Raw genomic sequence first — 15,129 nt, 5'->3', positions numbered from 1 at the left:
GGACAAGTCACTTAACCCTCCATTGCCCCAGGTACAAAATAATCACCTCTATATAATATGTAAACGGCTTTGATCGTAAACACAAGTCCCTGTGCCAGCACTGAATTCAATTATCTGTTTGGATCTAGAAGAGGGAAGGCAGTGGCAAGAAAAAAGGGGAATATGCTGGATGCTGATACAGAGGGAGGGGAGGAGAGATATGTTGAATGGGAGGATGGTAGGGAAACAGAGAGAAGAGATGATGGACTACTGGGAGGGAAGGGAGAGGAAAGATGTTGGACTTTTGGGAGGTAGGAAATGGGAGAGGGGAGATGATGGACTGTTGGGAGGTAGAGAATCGGAGAGGGGAGATGATGCCCCTGGGGTGAGGGGCATATGGCTAAGGTTTGTCCAGGGCATTGGAGAGCCTTGGGCTAACCCTGTTTAACTGAGGAACTGAGTTCGATTCCCGGCCCAGGCAGCTCCTTGTGACTTTGGGCAAGTCACTTAACCCTTCATTGCCTGCCGCATTGAGCCTGCCATGAGTGGGAAAAAGTGCGGGGTACAAATAAAAAAAAAAAAATAATAATAAAAATAACTTTCACAGAAAAAAAGCAAAATCTTTCCTTCCTTCATTCTCCACAATCTGAGGAGAGTTAAGTAAAATCAAAGACCTCTTAAGAGTCCAAAATCCTGAAACGGGGTGGATACTCAAGGTTCTCCAATGTAGCTTCTGTTAGTTATCATGGACTCCAACACGGCATCCAAAGTACACACAGAGGGGCATAATCGAACGCAAACGCCTATCTCCATGACCGTTTATCTCCGAGAACGGGTCCGTGAAAGGGCGGGCCGAACCGTATTTTTGAAAAAAACAACGTTTTTGAGCTGGGTGTTTGTTTTTTGTAGCGATAATGGAAACTAAAAACGCCCAGCTCAAAAACGTCCTAATCCAAGCCATTTGGTCGTGGGAGGGGTCACGATTTGTAGTACACTCACCCCCCTGATATGCCAGGACACCAACTAGGCACCCTAGGTCAGTGCAGTGGACTTCAGAAAAAGCTCCCACATGCATAGCTCCCTTACCACAGGTGCTGAGCTCCCAACCCCCCTCCCCCAAAACCCACTACCCACAAATGTACAACACTACCTTAGCTCTTAGGGGTGAAGGGGGCACCTACATGTGGGTACAGGGGTTTTGGAGGCCTCCCATTTACCAGCACGTGTTGCAGGTGGGGGGGGGGGGGATGGGCCTGGGTCCACCTGGCTGAAGTGCACTGCGGTACCCACTAAAAGTGCTCCAGGGACCTGCATACACGCAGGCCTCTAGGACTTGTTGCTGCTGTATAACATTGGCACACCAGTTGACACCTGAAGACTAATCTCTCCGAAAATGTCCTTTATTGGAATAAGCATGTTTACTCACAGTTAACTGCAGAGGTTGTGCCCCACTGGCAACGAGTCTCCCTGGTACTGAGATTAGCAGTAGGTCCGAGCTGGCAGAATGCTGTACAATGCCCTCTTTCACCCACATTCAAGGAAAGAACTAAGTTGTCTAACGTGGCTAACACAGGAAAGGGAACTAAAACTGGCTTACAAAAATGGCCACTACCGCATGGACTACAACAGGAAACACAACAGGGCATACTCTGACCCAGTAAGCAGGGGGAAAAGCACCATGGGAGAAGAGCCTACCAACTACCAGCATCGTGAGACTGTAACACAAGCTAATGAAATCACGGAGCCCAATACCCTACACCCACCACAATGCAATGCTGATGTGACCCTGTAGTGCACCCGAGAGCCACATCTGACCCAGGGAAAGGCTGTGAGAGGATCGAACACATTCTGCTGTCATGGAGGTGGGTACGGCATTGAGGCTGGCATACAGGCTGGGAAAAAAGTTTTTAAAGTGGGGTTTTTTTTGGTGGGAGGGGGTTAGTGATCACTGGGGGAGTCCAGGGACGTCATCCACGATTCCCTCCAGTGGTCATCTGGGCAGTTGGGGCACTTTTTTGGGACTTGTTCGTGAAAAAAAAGGGTCCAAAAAAAAGTGACCCATAATCGCGGTAAAAACGTCTTTTTTTTTTCGATTATCAGCTACAGACGCCCATCTCTCCTCGGCTGATAACCACGCCCCAGTCCCACCTCCGACACGCCCCCATCAACTTTATTCGTTTCCGCGATGGAGTGCAGTTGGAAACGCCCAAAAGCGGCTTTCAATTATACCGATTTGGGCGCCTTTGCAAGAAAAACGCCCATCTCCCGATTTGGGTCGAAATATAGGCATTTTTCTCTTTCGATTATAAGCTGGACAGTGTTTCACTGTTGAAAAGTGAATGATTCCTCAATCTGTTCCCATCCCTATCAGGATAGATGCTGCACTTCCTTCTACTGTTAAATGGAAAGGGAATGTTGTAGACTTTCTAGGAAGGAATGGGGATCTCTGCCACCTCAGTGGCCATACCTGAATCTTCTCCTGCCGACGTTGTTGCTCGGCTACCTTTCTGGAGAGGACCTGCTTCTTGGCTCTTAGCTCCTTTATATCATACTCTGCTCCACTGCCTTCTGGTTCTGAATCCTCTTGGAAGGCCTCCAACACTACATCCTCGTCCTTTGAGAAAAAAAGTTTGAGTTTTAGAACTTTACTGAAGGAAAATGCTATTACAGACTAATAATTATTATTTTACCTTTCCTTAAAGCTCCTCTACATTTCAGTTCAGAAGGTAAAAGTAAAACCCAGCCATAGCTTCTACATATTACAGAGCGTTTCCGATACAAAATACAGCACCACAGTGCCATGTCTGCTCTGAAAAATCACCAAGACAACTCCTGCTGCATCAGACTGGAAATATGGCACTTGCAAGAATGATTGGAGGGGAAAGTGTTTTGGTTTTTGCATTAATGGTCTTGCTTCTTTCAGGAACTGTTCTGCTGTGGGCTCTCACGCATTCTCTGCAGAGCTGTGCCCTTCATTGCTGACCTGTACACCTATCTTCCAGAAGCACACCACAGCCCAGTAAACCCACATTATTTTTATGTTTTGATAAAATTTTGTTCTGTTTTCTCTCACTCTAGGAAGTCATGAGTTATTTATCCTTTTGTTTCCTTCATATGTGAAAGACCTGTCCTCACACAAGTCTGGCTATGGGAAGGAGAAAGAACAGCTTTTAGTCTCACTGTCCTCTTTCAGGCCAGCCTGGACCACACTACAAGGCTGGGGAAGGTTAAGTTTCTCTTGCAGGTGGTTTAAATTCCTCCAGATCAGGAGCCTATTTGGTTTTATAATTAAATTTGCCTTGTTTGTGTGACGGTTAAGTTTGTTGCTTTGCTGTATCCCTGGACTCAGCACTCAGGCCCAAAAATAAATGATAAAATGTTCAGTTTCCAAAAAGTTACACATAACATCCATTCCATGTGGTCCCAACCTAGTGCTCACATGACAAATGTTGACTACCTCTTTATCTGATTTTTGTTTTTGAAGAGTACTTGAGTCCAAGGATTCTGCCCTCCAATTATCGTTTATAGATATTTCAACTGCCATTGACTCAGTGCTTCATTTTAAATTGTTGAGAGGACTGCATGAAACAGGCATTGGGAAAACTGTTCTTTGCTGGTTTGGATATTTATTGGAGGGATGCTCTCATCAGGTATGATTGGTGGAACATCTCTTGTTGGTTTGACACTGGGAGAGGTGTTCCTCAGGGCTCGGCCCTATCTGCTACATTATTTAAAATATATTTGTTCCCATTCAGCAAAAATTGGGACTTCTTTAACATTTTTATGCAGATGACAATTTACTGATTACCCTTTTTTTTTTTTTAACTAAGTCTATTGGATTTCACCAGTCTTGCAAGTCTGTTTCAGACTGGTGTTTGATGAATGAACTTTCAACTAATTTGAAAAAGACCAAGGCCTTGGCAGTACAATCTGATCGCTTATATTCCCCTTCTGATACATAGTTAGGGAGGGACTGGCATTGAGGTGGAATCTATCTATAAGGAAGTTTTATATCTAGGTATGTAGATTGATTCTGTGCTTACTCTAGTCCACATATTTCTAGAATGCTGCACAGATCTTTTTTTACACTTCACCTTTTACGGTGACTTCATCCGATTCTGAACCACCAAATGGAAATCCTCTTGTTCCAACTGCTTGTTCTGCAATATTTCAACTATTGTAATATTTTGTGCCTCTGTTTGCCTGATATTGCATTAAAGCCACTGCAGCTGGTCCAAAACATAGCTGCTCACTTGATTATCAAGAGCCAGTGTATGGATCATACCCTGCCTGTTTTGCAAAAGCTGCATTGGCTTACTATTAAATACCGTACTTTATTTAAGTACTTATGCTTGCTTTTAAGACTGTACAGAAGCTGTCTCATATTGATTTGAAAGGTTTAATTCAGGATTATTATCCAAAATCTTCCCTTTGTTCTTCTCAGGCTAGGCTGCTTTCTACTACTGTGTATGAGGTTCAGAAGGAATCTACACGTTTCCATGCATTATCCATATGTGGGTCTCAGATATGGAACAACTTGCCTTTGGCATTACAAGGAGAGAGAGAGAGTAAAACATTTTGTAAACAGAGCATAGCCTTTTTTCAGCTTATCACTAATGTTTCAATATATTCTTGTTTTTTTAAACATATTATGAACGTTTTATTGTAAATTACCTAGTAGTGATGATGATGGGTGGTCATAAATTAAAGAAATTAAATTAAAAATAAATATATGTATTAGGGATGTACATTCATTTGAAATGATATGGGAAATAACAACAACAACATTGCGCTCAATAGTACACATTACTGCTCAAGAATGCACATTCATTTATCTAAAGGGTGCGCTATATTGATGACATTGGTCCAAAATACAAACAATTTTTTATATAACCCCGAATGAAACTAAAATTCTTGCAAAGAAGAAAAACTAAACAAAATTAACATTTTTTTTTTTTGGGGGGGGGGGGGGGCCTGCATATCCCTAAAATAAACATACATGTTTATTTATTTATTTGGATTTATTAACTGCCTTTATGAAGAGATTCACCCAAGGAGGTGTACAACAAGTACAGTTTAACATAAAAATCTTACTAGTCTGTAAACTGTTGTGACCTTTATTTTATTTAGTAAAGGCAGTATAGTAAATGTTTTTTTTTAATACCTATCTATATACACATACACACACACACACAGTCATTTGACTTTTTCCTCTTAAAGAATACATACTTATATGTGAGTAGATGCATATTTCTGTATATCTGATAGCTAGATGGATATGCACAAGCACACATACACAAATAACTGCCTGAAATGAAGCAAGGGTGACAGAAACAATCAAGGGCACCCCCCCCCCCAAAAGAAAACTCCTTAATCACATCAGGATGTGAGGGGGAGGGGGAGAGAGAGAGAGCTGAGTTTTCCTTATTTTTTGGGGGGGGGGGGGAGGGGGTACAGTATCAGCTCTTCCTGTATGTGTGCTGCAGGCTGCACTCAGCTCCACGTTCATAAACTTTATCCTGATTCTGAACTTCGACAGCCTGCCCCTTTTTCCCTGGGGACCTAGAACTGCACATTCATAGTACTAAATATTTAAAAAAAACAAATGCCGCATGTGGAACTCATAGGATATAGATAAAGAGGTAGCAGGGCGCAGCTGGCAGGAAGGGCATTAGGAGAGCAGGATTACACATTCTTTACATGCAAAAATGCAGAGCCAATGGAAGAACCGTATAGATGAGGCTCTTTCCCCATAAGCCAGTAGATAGTACCTGATCTTCCAGTTGTTTTCCCTCTTGGCTTCCCATTTCCTTTCCCATGGTGTCTGGGACGGGGGCCACTGACACATACTTTCCAGCCTTGAATGCCAGCAGAGGTTCTTCTTGTCCACAAAGAGCTTCCAGGAAATACTTCAACACTGTGACCCTCTTGCAGTCGGCTGCAATAACCTACAGTGGGAGGGAAGGAGGGGGGGGGGGGGGGGGGGACATTGAAACAAGAATAACAAATATCTTCCCTTAATACAAGCAGCAGAATCAGACCATGGACCACGTGGTGATCATTCAAAGGACTTGTGAGAAATGTGTCAAAGTTCTGTGTGGAGGAGAGGGCTCTGCCCAGCAGCCTGAAGACCCTTTGACACTAAACAGGAGAAAGATTGAAGCAAAGGAGGTAAAAAAAACACAGAAGGCATGGGGAGAAAGATAGGCACAGTAGGATGTAGAGAGAATTTGCAGGATTCCTTTATTCAGAAAGCAACTCAATCTTAAACAGAGAGAATGGCCAGGAATAGTAGCAAAACTTGACTTTTGTGTTTTGCCCAACACTAAAGGAAACAAGGAAATAACAAAGCACCCAACACTTAGAAGGCGTCTGAAAATTCATTTCCTGTTATGCCCTCCCACTCCATGCTATTTGTTTAAATCAGTCTGGGTTTGATGGCAAATAAAATATGCTCTCATCATTGATAATGCAACACTGCAAGAGAGTAGGACAGGGGCGTAGCCAGACAACAGATTTTGGGTGGGCCTAGACAAGAAGTGGTTGGGCACCAAGTGTTCTCCCCTTCCCCCACCACCAAAAAAAAAAAAAATCTCAGCTGGCGGAAAAATGCTTCTTTCCACCTTAGCAGTCTGCAGCAGGCATGCGCTGAAAACTGAGCATGCGCAGGTGCTGGTATCGTGGAGAATAGCCTTTTCATTACCATCAGAGGGAAGTCTTCAGCTGGCAGAGCTTGGGATCCCCACCTGCTACCGCTAATACGTGTGCTACTGTTGAGTGGGCCTGATCCCTAATTGGGTGGGCCCGGCCCACCCAGGCCCACCTGTGGCTACGCCACTGGAGTAGGGCATCTTATTCAGAAACCAGGCAAACACAAGCCAAGCCCATCCATAAAACTGTGAAGGGAGTTCTCTGCATACTCTGTTTTGGTTATGTTTTTACCATTTTTATTGTGGAGTATTTTATTTACATCGTCTCATTTGCCACCTGAAATTCAGCTGTAGTTATCCAGGTGCCATTGCACTAACCGGGGACCATACACAGACTTTCAGCAGCATCATCCAAATAAAACTCTTTTCAGTTTCATTGACCAGACACAAAGCCTGATTTTGCATGGGCTGTTTAAGTTGAAAATAGAATGTCCACAGGGAACAACGGTCAATGTGGGCTACTGTTAAGACATGTTAGTGTACTGTTAAACCAATTATTTATTGCCTTTTGAAGAAATTCACTCAAAGCAGCGTTCAGCAAGAATAAGTCAAATATAGGCAATAGACAAGCAGTAAAAAAATTCAAATAACAATACAAGACATGGCATAGTATGCTACTTTACAACTGCAACACAATATGCAATAAAACAGTTTAATAAACATAGGGTGAAAGCAAAGATGAAACATATAGATAGATAAGAAGTTAGAAAATAAGGGGACTAATGGGTGCGTGAATATAATCTCAGCTAGGGTAGGAGAAGATATGACCAAATTTTTATTGATTGGCCAAGCTGATCAAATTTAGACTGATATGCTTCTTCAAGTAGATGGCTTAAAATTTAAATCTGAATTTCAATTAAAAATCCTAGGAGTATCGTTTAATAGTCAACTTACACCAGAGCTGCAGATTTCTTCTTTAATTAAAAAGTTTTTTCTCTTAATGAGAAAACTGGATAGAATTAGAAGTGTTGTTGCATTCTCAAGTCTTTCAACTAGTGGTCCAGAGAATACTGGTCTCACAACTCGGGTAGCACTAAGCTGCTGATGAAAAAATTGCAGATGGTACAAAAAGCGAAGATACTTACCTGTAGCAGGTATTCTTCGAGGACAGAAGGCCTTATATTCTCACAAGCGGGTAACGCGACACGTGTTACCCAGTCCGGCATGTATAACAAGCTTTAAACAGCTTTGTGGAGCATGAGCCACAATCCATCGCACATGCGTTGAGTGCTTTCCCACCTGCTGCGAGAGCGTGGTTCCTGCAGTAAAATACTGTAGCATAATAAAAGTAAAAAGTAGGAGACAACTCCAAGGGGAGGAAGGAGGATTTGTGAGAATATAAGGCCTGCTGTCCTCATAGAATATCTGCTACAGGTAACTATCTTTGCTTTCTCTGAGGACAAGCAGGCCACAATTCTCACAAGTGGGGAATCCCTAGCTACCAGGCTCACGAAAACAACAACCGTAGGTCAATTGGGCCTTGCAATGGTGAGGACAGATCAACCTGAAACTATATACAAACTAAGTGATAGTGCAGCCTGCAACATAACAAAATGGGCCTAGAAGGGTGGAGTTGGATTCTAGACCCGAAACAGATTCTGCAGTATTGTCTGTCCAAACTGAATGTTGCATCGGGTGTCCTACTCAAGGCAGTAGTGAGATAAGAATGTGTGGACTGAAGACTACGTTGCAGCTTTGCAAATTTCTTCAATGGAGGCTGACCGCAAGTGGGCTACCAACATAGCCATGGCTCTGACATTGTGAGCCTTGACATGACCCTCCAGGATCAGCCCAACCTGGGCATAAGTGAAAGAAATGCAATCTGCCAGCCAATTACAGACTGTGCATTTCCAATGGGATCAAAAGAAACAAAAAGTCAGGTGGAATGTCTGTGAGGGTAGTCCGCTCCAAATAAAAGGCCAATGCTCACTTGCAGTCGCCAGGATGGGTGTGAGGTCAGAGAAAGAATGTTGGCAATACAATCGACTTGATCAGATGGAACTCTGACACAACCTTAGGCAGGAACTTAGGGTGCGTGCGGAGGACTACTCTGTTGTGATGAAACTTAGTGTAAGGTGCATCCACCACTAAGGCCGGAAATTCACTGACCCTGCGAGCTGAGGTAACAGGCACCAAGAAAATGACCTTCCATCTGAGTGGCAAAGAGATCCACAGAGGGAGTGCCCCATGCTCAGAAGATCTCATGGGCGACGCACATGCTGAGAGACCATTTGTGCACTCGCATGACCCTGCTCAATCTGTCAACCACGCTATTGATACAGTACACCTGTACCTGACTCCTGAGGCAGGTGGGTTTTGCTGCCGAAACATAGCACGTGTTGGGTCCCTTCTGGTGCCTAATAAAGAATCCTTGGTTATCCATAGGCTTTACCTATTGTTTTTGCCTGCCAGATAAGAGGCACGAAGGACATACCATGCTGGCGCACTCAACGCCACACATTTGAATGGCCTCCTGACACAGAGGGCATGATCCGGTGCCTCTGGCTTGTTGGTGTAATATATTGCAACCTGATTGTCTGTTTGATGAGTACAATTTGGTGAGAAAGCCAATCTCTAAAAGCCTTTAGAACATTCCAAATAGCCTGATGCTCCAGGAGATTGATCTGGAGATCTGTTTCCTGGGTGGACCAAGCACCTTAAGTGTGGAACCCATCTACATGAGCTCCCTACCCCAGGCGAGCAGCATCTGTTGTCAGCACTTTTTGCAGCTCAGGAATTTGGAATGGCAGCCCCAGAGTCAAAATAAATCAAATTGTCCATCACAACAGGGAGTGAGATGGTTCCGGGGACACTCGGATGACATACTCCAGCCTCCCCGTGGCTTGGTACCACTGAGAAGCCAGGGTCCATTGGGCAGTTCTCATGTGAAGACGTGTCATGGGCGCTACATAGACAGTGGACGCTATGTGGCCCAACAACCCCAACATCTGCCGACCCATGATCTGCTGAGAGGATCGAACCCGAGAAGCCAGCATGACTAAAGTGTCCGCTTGTGGCCCTGGGAGAAAGGCTTCTGAGTATCAGGCTCCAATGAACTCTAATTGCCAGACAGGGTATAGATGGGACTTGGGGTAGTTTAAAACGAACCCTAGTAGCTCGAGCACCAGAATAGTCCTCTGCACGTTCTCCAACATGCTCTTCACCAGCCACTTGTCCAGATAAGGGAACATATGGACCCTCAGTCTGCACAGCTACACTGCAACTACCACTAGACATTTGGTAAATACCATGCGAGCTGACGTGAGGCCAAAGGGCAACACACAGTACTGGACGTGCTGTGTTCCCAGTCAAAATTGAAGATACTTCCGGTGAGATGGAATATAGGTATGTGAGTGTAAGCATACTTTAAGTCTAGAGAGTCGTTTTCCTGAATCATGGGGAGAAGAGTGCCCAGGGAAACCATCCTGAACGTTTCTTTGAACAGGAATTTGTTCAGGGCCCTTAGGTCTAGAATGGGACGCATCCCCCCATCTTCTTTTTCATGAGGAAGTACCTGGAATAGAATTCCTGTCCTTCCTCTCCTGGTGGAACGGGTTCGACTGCACGGGCCTTCAGAAGGGCTGAGAGTTCCTCTGCAAGTATCTGCTTGTGCTAAGAGCTGAAGTAATGTGCTCTTGGCTGGCAATTTGGTGGTCATTGTCGCCAATTTAGGGCATAACCGAGACAGACTATTTGAAGAACCCACCAGATGGAGGTTAGAAGGGGCCACCTTTCGTCAAAAAACTTCAGCCTCTCCCTAACTGGCAAGTCATCCAGGACAATCACTGGTACTGCAGCTATGCTCTGCTGGAGTCAGTCAAAAGCTCATCCCCTGCTTCGACTGGGGAGCTGCTGGGGTCTTAGGAACACGCTTGTTGATGAGAACGAGCATGCTGGGGTTGAGTCTGCTGAGGCGGGCAGGAGGAGGAAGCATAAATACACCTCTGAGGGTAGTAGGCATTCTTTCTCGACTTGTCAAAAAACCTCCTGGAAGAGGAGACAGATGGAGAAGGCGTCTGGCAGGAGACAAAATGGATGGTATCAGTTTGTTTTTTGATCTGATCAGTGATCTCCTCAACTTTCTCTCCAAAAAGATTATCCCCCCCCCACCCCCAGCATAGGGCGTCCGCCAACCTCTGCTGAGCTGCCGGTTCCAAGTCAGAGACACACAGGCATGAGAGTCTGTGTATCACTACACTTTGAGCAGAGATCCTGGAAGCCACATCAGAGGTGTCGTAGGCACCCCTAGCCAAGAACTTCTTACATGCCTTTTGCTGCTTGGCCAACTGGCGGTGATTCGGCCTGCTCTAGTGGGAGAGAGTCTGCCAAATCTAGCATCTTGCACTCTCAGTCCGGCAAGTAAATACTCATGAAGAGCTGGTGAGATTCAATACAGGACAAAAGCATAGATGCCTAGAATATCTTACACCCAAAAGGTTCTAACTTCCCTGCACAGGGGCGCCCAAGCATAGTCTCTAGAACTCTTGGGCCTTTTGAGGGTGGATTCAACCACGAGGGAATGATGAGGCAGCTGAGGCTTATCAAACCCAAGGGTACTCTGAATCCAGTACATGGTGCCAATCTTTTTGGGGAGTACCGGGACAGAGTTCCGCATGAGAACATCCTGCAAGATCTCGTGAAGTGGGACCATCACAGCCTCTCTAGGAGGGGACTTGTAGTACAGAACCTTGAGCATCTTGGCTCTGGGCTCGCCCTCCAGTCCCCTTGACAAAAGAGGGAAAGGAAAGGCTCTCTGGGGGAGACTTTCTCCTTTCCTGTGGAGGGGAGGGGTCAAACAGTATGCCATAGGACTCCTCCGAGACTGACTCATCATGGCAGGGCTGAGACCAAGCCTGCCTTGACCTACAGAAGCCATGTCCACGACAGGGGCATTGAGGAGTTGGTTCCCACCTTGACTCCGGCAAAGCTTTCTCCACCGACGTAGAGGGAGTACAGGCTTGGGTGGCAGTCGACACGTGGGCCGCATGCAACACCAGCGTCTGAGGCCTCACCACAGGCTGAGAGCCAAGCAGAGCTGCAACAGGAGGCATGGCAGGCGCAAGCACCTTTGATGCCGATGCTCTCTGTTGTATACAGCCAGCCAGCAGTTCAGGAAGCAAGGCCCGGATGCGCTCATTGAGGGTCAACATCGGGAAATTCTGGGGTGTCGGCTCAGAGACAGCCTGCAGAACTGCTGGGGTTGAGACTGGAGGCTGGTCCTGGTTGCCTGGAGACCTCCACACCAGCACCTCTTGTAGGAGGGGAAGCGGTCCTCCCAGTGCTGATACTTCTCGGATGCTGAATCCTTTGGAGCCCCGGAGCTCCCGGCACTGTGCATTAAGGAGAACTGATGCTGATGTTTCTTGGCCTTTGCTTGAAGTCGGTCATCAAGGCTCCTCGGTGCTGACAAGAACAATGTCGAATCCTCATGTTACCTCTGGGTTGGGTCCAATGCAGGTCGATCCCGAGGGCCCTGCACAGCAGTCGACATTGAGGCAGGTGGAGACCCACTCGATGCACAACTGCCCCCAGTGTCAACAGGTCTAGAAGCCATATGTACTGATGGTGCTGATGCCATACCCGATGCTGATGCCAATGCTGAGAATTCGGACCGGGCTCCAAATCTCTTCTCATGCTGAGCCTCTCTGGACAACTGAGTCCTTTTCTTCATCCAAAGACATAGAACACAGTTGGAAAGGCTATGGTCAGGCCCTAGACACTGAAGACACCAAGAACGGGTGTGTGTACCAGAGATAGTCTGATTGCACCGGGTACAGCGCTTAAAGCCACTGGGAACTTTCGTGGACATGGAAGGAAAAACTTCCATGGCCAAATCAAGTGACTCGATGGTGCCAAAAAATGGACCAAACAACAGAGAAAAAAATGAAAGGAGAACCTGACCAGAGTCAAGGCCTAAAAGTGGCCTGATGACACGGAAAAAATAAGGAAACTTAAAACTGGACAAAACCCACTAAACACAATAAAGGGGAGGGAAAAAGGGACCTAAAACATGGAAAAAAATACACAATTGGACCAAAAAACAGCCAAAAAGCAGCTGAAAGGCACTGAAAAGCTCTACCGAACCAAGCAAAACAAAATGACATCTTGTCTTCACCATTGCAAAAGAACTGCAAGAACCACGCTCTCACAGTGGGTGGGAAGACGCTTGAGCTCCACCAAGCTCTTTAAAGCTTGTTATAAGCACCGGGACTGGGGCAACACGGGTCGCATTACCCACATGTGAGAATTATGGCCTACTTGTTCTCAGAGAATACTGTGGCTAGGCTGATTTTCTCTGCTCACCATTTTGATAGTTATGCCACTATTGCGATCTTTACTTTGGCTTCCAATCATGACACGAATAGAGTTTAAGATCTATACCTTGGCATAGAGAATATTATTTGGCTTAGCTCCATCCTACTTAAGCTGCATCATATGTTCTTTGGAGAAGGAAATTCATACATCTTCTAGAAACTCTTTAACTCTCTTTTTCCCTAATCCAAAACTTTACCGTTCAAAAAGAGCTTTTTATTCTACTCTCCATTATCAAGCTGTACATATCTGGAACTCTGCAGCAATCACAATAAGGAAAATAGGTTCCTACTCTGTGTTTAGAAAATGTTTAAAGACCTATCTTTTTAGGAAATTCTTAAGTCAAGACACTTAAATTTTGTACAATTCTGGTTTGTTACAAGAATGTTCTGTAATTTCTGATTGACTTTTTGTAAATTGTTATCCACATTGAACCTTGCAGTATATGCAAACTACAACATTATTTTGTATTGTATTATATAAGCAAGTCTTGCTATGAGACTGTGCCACTCTTTAATGGAAGAAGTAACTAACTTGTTAGTCACAAACACACAAAGGCCTAGGTGAAGAGGCAATTTTTCACCTGCTTTCTGAAGTAGAGATAGTCTTGTGTTAAGCAAAGCCTTTCAGGGAGTGCATTTCATAGTGTGGTGGTTACTCTGGAGAAGGCTTGCTGGTAGGTATCACATTGTATCATGTCCTTTGGAGGGGGTGTGGTTAGGGATACTCCTTGGGAGGACCTTAGTGACCTTGGACAAGTATAGAGGGAGATTCTGATCTTCTAGTACTTTGGGCCATTTTCTTTAAGGGCCTTGAAGATTAGGCATAAAGTTCTAAGCTGGTAGCTAGTGAATTTTTTTGCAAAAATGGTGTGATGTGGTCATGTCACTTATAACCTTCTATTAATCTTGGTGCAGTACCCTGAATCAATTGGAGCTGGTGCAAAACCCTTTGTAGTCAGACTAGTGTAGAGTGCATTACAGTAATCCAATCTTGATGTTATCATGGCATGCACTACTGTGACAAAACTTGCCTTCTCAATGTAAGGAGAGAGGCAGCGTAGTTGTCGTAAATGATAGAAGCAGCTCAAAGGCTGCTTAGATTTAGGGGATCAGCCTAAATGTTGAGTCTTGAGTCTAGATGTATTGAGGGGGAGTTCATATTTCCCCAAAGACATACTGATGTCAGGTATGTGCTCAATTGTGTCAGGGCCCACAGGAGCTTGGTATTACTTGGGTTCAGGCAAACTCTGTGGATTTTAACCCACTCTTGAACTGCTATTAAAGAGGTAGTCAATTTATTCAGGGCTGTAGGTAAGTCAGGCTCAATGGGTATATGTAGCTGCACATCAACTGCATTGATGTAGAACCAAGTGTCCATCGACAATCAGCTTGGATAGTGGTTTAAGGTAAATATTGAGCAGAATAGGTGACAGTATCGATCCTTGTGGTACCCTGTAAGTCAATGCAATAAGGTGCTGCCAAACAATATAGACTGTTGCCTATCTGACAGATTAGATCTGAACCAAGCAAGCACTGTTCCATTGATACCTGTTTCTGCCAGTTGTGCTAGCATAATATTATGATCCTCAATGTCAAAAGCTGCTGAAAACATTCAGCCTTGTCTTGGTTTTTGTGAAGATCATCTAGTAGGGATACAAGGATTGTTTCTGTTCCATAACCATGACTTCCGGACTGACATGGATCTAGCCAATTTCTCTCTTCCCCCCCCCCCCCCCCCACCCCGTTTACAAAGCCGGACTAGTGGCTACCGCGAGGCAATGCCGACACAGACAATTCAAAGCGAATAGGCTGCATTGGCATTATTACATCAGCAGCTGCTAGAGCAGCTTTGTAAACAGGAGGGTTAGTAACTAGGTCTCAATGTTTAACATGGGACCTGTACTAAAATAGCACGAGTCATCAGTAAAATAACACGTTAATAGAAATGCTAAATAGTAGTAGTAGCTCATGTTGATAACTATGCTACCACAATTTTCAGCCTATTTTCCAAAAGGCCCACTAAATGTAGAGTCTTTTGTAAAATATATATAGGGAAGCAGGAAATTCAAATGTATTTTCCTAAAAATACAGTGGGAGCAAACATTTTAGAAAAATACATGTGTATA

The 15,129-nt window shown here is 44.8% G+C and overlaps 1 protein-coding gene across 1 annotated transcript in view; it reads right to left on the bottom strand.

Moving 5' to 3' along the window:
* SMG6 (SMG6 nonsense mediated mRNA decay factor) overlaps window positions 1-15,129 on the bottom strand; it is a 214,962-nt gene that overhangs the window by 22,325 nt on the left and 177,508 nt on the right. Inside the window, exons 7-8 of the mRNA XM_030222212.1 lie at window positions 5,751-5,927; window positions 2,447-2,593 (exon numbers count right to left, since the gene is read on the bottom strand). Coding sequence (XP_030078072.1) covers window positions 2,447-2,593; window positions 5,751-5,927 — 324 coding nt within the window. The remainder of the gene's footprint in view (window positions 1-2,446; window positions 2,594-5,750; window positions 5,928-15,129) is intronic.

This window comes from Microcaecilia unicolor, chromosome 13 (assembly GCF_901765095.1).
Source record: "Microcaecilia unicolor chromosome 13, aMicUni1.1, whole genome shotgun sequence".
Lineage (NCBI taxonomy): Eukaryota > Metazoa > Chordata > Amphibia > Gymnophiona > Siphonopidae > Microcaecilia > Microcaecilia unicolor.
Note: the sequence above shows the minus strand (reverse complement) of the source record. Positions and strands in the feature narration are given on the sequence as shown.